The 6,840-nt window shown below is 50.9% G+C and overlaps 1 protein-coding gene across 1 annotated transcript in view; it reads right to left on the bottom strand.

The window, feature by feature from the left end:
• Nucleotides 1-6,840, bottom strand: part of PSAT1 (phosphoserine aminotransferase 1) — a 32,734-nt gene that overhangs the window by 9,941 nt on the left and 15,953 nt on the right. Inside the window, exon 7 of the mRNA XM_049634011.1 lies at nucleotides 2,756-2,884. Within this exon, the coding sequence (XP_049489968.1) occupies nucleotides 2,756-2,884 (129 nt within the window). The remainder of the gene's footprint in view (nucleotides 1-2,755; nucleotides 2,885-6,840) is intronic.

The following is a 6,840-nucleotide window of genomic DNA, read 5'->3' as shown; positions in this document are numbered from 1 at the left end:
AAAATTTACTGGATGGATGGATGGATGGATGGACGGATGGATGGATGAGCAGGCATGTGGGTCATGATGGGATGGATGGATGGACGGATGTGTGTGGATGGATGATGGATAGATGGATGGATGGACGGATGGATGGAAAGGTGTGTGGATGAATGATGGATGGATGGACGGATGGGCATGTGGGTCATGATGGGATGGATGGATGGATGGATGGATGAATGGATGAATGGATGGATGGATGGATGGATGAATGGATGGATGGGTTGGTGGGTGGACAGAAGGGTAGGTGGGGGGGTAGATGTGTGGATAGGTGAATAGAAGACTAAACAGGTGGACTAAGTGTGTCTTCAGACCTTTCCAGACCTTCCTTCTCATTCCAGCACAACCATCCCCTCTAGGCAACCCCCTCTTAGCTCCCCAAACACAATGTACTTTCTCCCCTCAGTACCTTTGCGGGGCTGGGCCCTGCCTTCCTAAAAATTCCTAAAAGTACTTTTGCCCTCCTCTGACTAACTCTACTCATGCCCAAGGTGCAATCAAGCTCATTCAAAACCCCCCCCCTACACCTGCAGGCAAAGCATTATCATCTTACTGCTCCAAGCTTATAGTAACTATCACTGAGCCCTTGGCTGTGAATTCCTCGGATCATCTACCAAGCCCCCAGTCTGTACTTGGCTGTTGTGCAGAACCAGAGTAGACAGAAAGCACAACGTGCACACCTCTCCCCAGACCACACATGGGGGAGAAGCCTAAAGGCTAAGGCGTCCATCCAAACCCAACTCCCCCAGGGCCTGTGGCTAGAGGGTCACTGCATGCCAAGAACTCACAGGAACAAGCCAAAAGCATTTTAAGGACAGAGAGGGAGCAGTAGCAGGCTGCTTTATCCTACCTACTCCACAAGTACACTCCCACCCACCACCCATGGGTGGTCAGGGAGAAGTATTAAAAGTTAGGCCTAAAGCATCGTCTTGTCCATCTGTCGTGGCACACTGAATTCTCAAAGAAGAGTATACATTCTCTAGTTCCTATCAGTCAGTTACTATCATGGAACCCAAAGAGTAACAGTCACTGAGGAGGTCTCAGGCTTGGTAAATGAGTATGTGTTTATGTACATGCATACAAATGTGTACACACAAACATACGTGTATGTGTGTACATGTACATACATGCAGCAGAAAGTCTCCTACACCTGTATGCCACCTGGAAGGTGGGGGGGGTGGACGCAAACGAAAACACCATCTATTAAGCTCCCTGTGTGCCAGGCACTGTGCTAGGTGCTTCACATTCAGCATTCTGGTGAGAGGTCTATGGTAGGGGACTGGATAGTGGCCCCCCAAAAGGCAGATCCATGTCCTAACCCCTGGAAAAAGGGTCTTTGAGGATGTAATTAAGTTAACGGTCTCTAGTTGACAGAAACCATCTGGGATCATCTGGGTAGGCCCCAAATCCAGCAACCAGAAGCGAGGACACACAGCAAAGGTGAGGTCAGAGACTGGGGTGATGCACCATAGGCCACGGAATGCCTGGAGCCACAAAGAATGGTTCTTCCCTGGAGTCTCTGGGGGGAGCAGAGCCTTCCTGACACCTTGCACCTCAGGCCTCCAGAACGTGGAGAATGGATTTCTGTTGCATGAAGCCATCGAGTTAGTGAATCTTTGTTCCAGCACTTCTAGGAGACGAATACAAGGCCCATACGTTTTCTCTGTCCCTCACAGGAGCGGGTCCAGTAGTCAACACACATTCATGAATCTTCTGGTCACCAAAATGTTTTTTTGGTTTTTTAAATTTGTTGTTTGTTTTGTTTTGGGTTTTTTTTTTGAGAGAGAGAGAGACAGAGTGCAAGTGAGGGAGGGGCAGAGAAAGAGGGAGACAGAATCTGAAGCAGGCTCCAGGCTCTGAGCTGTCAGCACAGAGCCCGACGCGGGGCTCGAACCCACAAACCACGAGATCATGACCTGAGCTGAAGTCGGTGCTCAACCGACTAAGCCACCCAGGCTCCCCAGTCACAAAAATGTTTAACTAGAAGTCTCCTCATTCACAGACTGCAGGTCCGGGATGGGAATATTTGTCCTATAATAACGGAAGCAGTGAACTTCTAAAAAGGTAGGCGACCCGGCTGAGGGGATCAGGACTAGGTGTTTATACCAAGGGCCTCCAGTGGAATCCCTACATAAAGGGGAGCGCTTCCAGCAAATCTGCGTGATTTTTCCCGAGGGATGTACCAAGGATGCAGACAGAGGGAGAAGGGGTCTGCCCCAGGAAGAACTGAGACTCTTCCCCAGGAGAGATCTTTGGTGTGAGAAACATCACCACCCCCCAGGAAACAGGTCCCTAGGCCGGCGATTCCGCAGGTGGGGCCGTACAAGGGGAGAACCCACCTGCCTCCAACTGCTGGGGCCCATGACCACCCAGCTCACTGGCACTTCAACATCAAGAAAGGGAAACGTGTCCATTTCTCAAAGGCACACGTCATATACAGGCGTGAAAATTCACAAGAGGCAAGGAGCACCCGGGTGGCTCAGTCGGTTTGGCGTCCGACTCCAGCTCAGGTCACAGTCTCACGACTCCATGAGTTTGAGCCCCACATCGGGCTCGCTGCCATCAGCACAGAGCCCACTCTGGATCCTCTGTTCCCCTCTCTCTCTGCCCCTCCCCCGCTTGCGTGCGCTCAAAAATAAATGCAACCTTTTAATTAATTAATTAAAGAAAATAAATTCACAAGAGGCAAGATGTGAGAGAAAGTCCATCAACTTACACGTAGAATCCTTGCGAATTATCAATGATGTCATAAATCATCTGCGATTTGACGGAGCTGAGGTTCTCCATGGCTGCTGCACCGCCGTTGTTCTTGATCCACTCCAGGACCAAGCCCATGACATAGATGCTGAAGTAAAGATTCAAAAAAAAAGAAAATCCATCTAGTTCAGCTTGGCAAAGGTGGAAAGACATTCAAGCCGACTTGTTTTGCAGCAAGCATCCTCCCCACCCCCACCCAGTTAACCCTTCACTTCCTACACTCACAGAGCCCATACTTCCCATAGTTTGTACCATTCACTCCTTTATTTTGTATTTCTCTGGGCCCACGATCTGGACTCTATGGTTGTGGAAGACCTGAAGCACAGTGTTCACCTTCTCTACAGCAGAGCCCTCACAGGGGGCCCGGGGCCCCCACCTGGAGGGAGAAGTGTGGTATGGCACTAGAAGCAGGGGCTGAGTCAGTCTTGACTCTGGTCCCACTGCTGCCACTAAGACAACCCAGGATTAGTCACCTTGGAAATCCAAACCCCGGCTTTCCCCTCTGGAAAGACGGACACCTACCACCCTATGCTGGACACCTGGCATTTCAGCTGTCCCAATCTTCCTAACCCCACGCCCACCCAACGGGCAGACCCAGCAGGGTCCCTTGTCCTCTGGTCTCAGAGCTGGGCAGGGGACCTAACGGGGCCGATCAGAGCCCTCCCTGGGATTCTCTGACCTGGGAGTGAGGACAAAGAGGCAGACCTAGCGCTGGTCAAAGTGTGAGACTTGAATAAGAACATGTGACAGAGACTCATCTGCTTTCCAGCAGAAAGAAGGATCAGAAACGGAGAGCAAGTGGGGTGGGATTTGTGTCCCTGGTCCCAGGAGGAGCCACTGCACCCCAGCCCCTCCTGGAGCTTGGCAGTGTTCCTCTCTGAGCCAAAATGTCAGCTCGGCCACCTGTGAGACATTGGGGCTCGAGGGGACCTTAGGAGACAGATCGGGTGAAGTGCTTAGTGCAGGGTCTGGCACGTGGCAGGTAGGTGACACAAGTGTAGTCAACAGCATCTTCATTACGAAGTGCTCATAACTGCACTGAACACACATGTTGAAGAGCAGTGGATGGTTTCCCAGTGGCCTTCTGAAAGCCCATCTCTCTCTTTAAGTTTATTTATTTTGAGAGAGAGAGCCTGTGTGTGCACCAGAGGAGGTGCAGAGAGAGAGAGAGAGAGAGAGAGAGAGAGAGAGAATCTCAAGCAGGCTCTGTGCCTGAGCCACCCAGGCCCTGAAAGCCACCCTGAAAGCCCATCTCTTAAAGGAGCAAACAGCTCCGTGTGTACCTCACTGAAAGTTTGTGGGGGCAGGAGCACAGGTCTCCAAGGGAAGAGATACCATCCACTTGAGCTGGGAATATGCAGATCAGCTCTCGGCTGTGCACTCTCCAGGAGTGGAAAAGAGGTCCCCACCAGGGATCTGTGCAAACCAAGTGGCCAGGAGTCAATGCCCAGCAAAGATCTGGGGTGCTAACCCCTGGACAAGAGCTGCCTCGTTCATTAACACCACGGGTCTGTTACCACCGTGACAGGTTGAAGAGGGAGATCACTGGATCTGGAAAGCACTCTAATGGCCAGAAGCTTGTCCCAGAGGAAGCCCAAGGCACCAAGTGGCTCATTCACTGTGTCAACCTGGTAGGTAGAGGACCCCGGTGTTTCCATCCCCAGAAGTTAGCAGAAGCCAATGCTGGGCTGCTCAGTAGGCAGTGGGCAGACAGCAGCCACAGACGTGTAATAGCCTCTCCAGAAGCTTCCCCAGCTTGAGGAATGAGAAACAGTAGGTAGTGGCAAAAAGGGAAGAGAGAATAGAGTGGAGAACAGCCCCTGAGTAATTTAGAGCCTCAGCTGCAGCTCTGTGGATAATGACTGAGAAAGCAGAGGGACAAAGTGGAAAGAAGAAAGGCAGAGGAGTGTATTCCAACATCTATTATGGGGCCAGGCAGCCTGCTAGTTGTTCCTTCTTTTCTTGATCACAATAATCCTGAGGTCGGAGCTACCATCATCCCATTTCACAGATGAGGAAACTGACGTTTGGGGAATTTAATTTGGCTAATGTCACCCATGTAGTGGCTGATGAAGCCAGGATGGCAACCCCGCCTGGTCGGACTCCAAAGCCTGGGCTTTTTTTGCAGTAACCAAGGCATCTGGTTTCGTAGGGGCTCCAGGACCCTCAGCCACTACCTCACCGGCTAGTGGGGCAGCCAGGCTCGCACCAAAGCTCAGACACAGCTGCCCGTGCGGCTGCTAGAGCAGCTTCACAGCACACCTGTGTGGATGTGTGTGTGTTCCAGATAGGACGCTGCCCGCCTCTCTCTCTCTCCGGAAAAAAAAAAGGGGGGGCACCTGGGTGGCTCAGCCAGTTGAGCGGCCGACTTCGGCTCAGGTCATGGTCTCATGGTTTGTGAGTTCGAGCCCCACATCGGGCTCACTGCTGACAGCACGAAGCCCACTTCGGATCCTCTGCCCCTTTCTCTCTCTGCCTCCCCCCCCCGCCCCAGCTCTCTCCCTCTCAAAAATAATAATATAAACATTAAAAAAAAACCACAGATATGACACTGCCCACCCACTCCTCTGTCCGGTGACCCGCTCTAGAACTCCCTTCTAACCCCAAACTCACTCTCCCACGAACCACAGAAGCACACCCCGCCCCATGACCCAGGCAAAGCCACTGGTGCCTATTCACTGACCGTACCCTTCCAAGGCCGCATTTCGCTTTCACCTATAGCTTTGTTATCCTAGCGTTCCCTAGCTGCTTTCTCGCTACTCAAATCCAAGGCTGCAGCAAGGTCCACAGTCCCAGCCAGTTCTCCGCACCAACACACTGCCCTCTCCGTAGCTGTCATGCTCAGACTCAGTGCTAATCTTAATGGGATCTGAGCAGGCGCTCGGCAGAAAGCCCTCCCGTCTTCCATGCTGTCCCAGAGCCGGCACCTGGAGCCTCGCCTATGAAGCCTCAGCATGAGGCAGACCGCTCGGAAGGAAGCGGGTTCTCCCTGTGGCTTCCGATTCATTATCAACTCAAGCTTCTAGAGACCCCACACAATCCAAACTCTTCAAACTATAGGGACCCTAAATGTTCGGTCTCAATTCTCCCCATTAACCAATTTAACATGCCTGATTCATGCCTTCACTTCTAAAATGCCACCTGCATCACACAGCATAGGTTTACCATCGAAGCTTGTCTATTAAGTTACTAAATAAATCACAGTAGATCCATTCTGTGGAATACCACTGGAACACCATACAGCAATTCAAAGGGGGGGAAAGGCAGGTATTTGAGCTTATATCGCATAGCATAGTGTTCGCGGCAGATTGTGGGGCAGAAAAAAGAAATTCACAGAATAGTCTACAGGGTAAAGTCCCACTCACATAACTAAATACAGCTCTGTATATCTGCATACGCCCAGTTAAGGGTCTGTCGGGACCCACAACGAGCAGTGAATAGTGGTTACCCCGGCCGGTTCTGCTCACTTCAGAAATCTTTGCTAGGAACACATTAGGCGGCTCAGTTGGTCAAGTGGCCAACTCTTGATTTCGGCTCAGGTCATGATCTCAGTTTGTGGGTTCAAGCTTCGCACTGGGCTCTGCACTTACAGCGTGGAGCCTGCTTGGGATTCTCTCCGTCTCTCCCTTCCTCTCTCTTTGCCTGCCCTCCCCCCCAATGCCCTTTACCCGATCTGAAAATAAATTAACTTAAAAAAATAAAATTATTTAAAAAAAAGAATACATGTTAACTTTTTAAAGCAATACAAATACTCTCTGTGCACTAAGGCTTAGAAAAGCACACCAGAAATCCTCAGAAAAACTCTCCCTGGCTGTTTGTTCTGAAGATTCTAACTGCAGAAACTCATCTGCTTCTGGGGCTCATGAGGAGCAAGGCTAAGGCCCTGGGCAGGCCCTCACTCCTACTCTGGTAAGAGAGGCAGCCTTGATTAACGGGGTTATTTTCTTATTAGTTACTTTACCTCGTACTACAGAGAAAAAACAAATATATACTTACAGGGTCAGAGAATTATTTGTGGGTACAGAGGGAAGTGTGTGTACCTTC

The sequence above is a fragment of the Panthera uncia genome, chromosome D4 (genome assembly GCF_023721935.1).
Source record: "Panthera uncia isolate 11264 chromosome D4, Puncia_PCG_1.0, whole genome shotgun sequence".
In the NCBI taxonomy this organism is placed as follows: Eukaryota; Metazoa; Chordata; class Mammalia; order Carnivora; family Felidae; genus Panthera; species Panthera uncia.
This window is presented reverse-complemented; position numbering and strand designations above follow the sequence as displayed.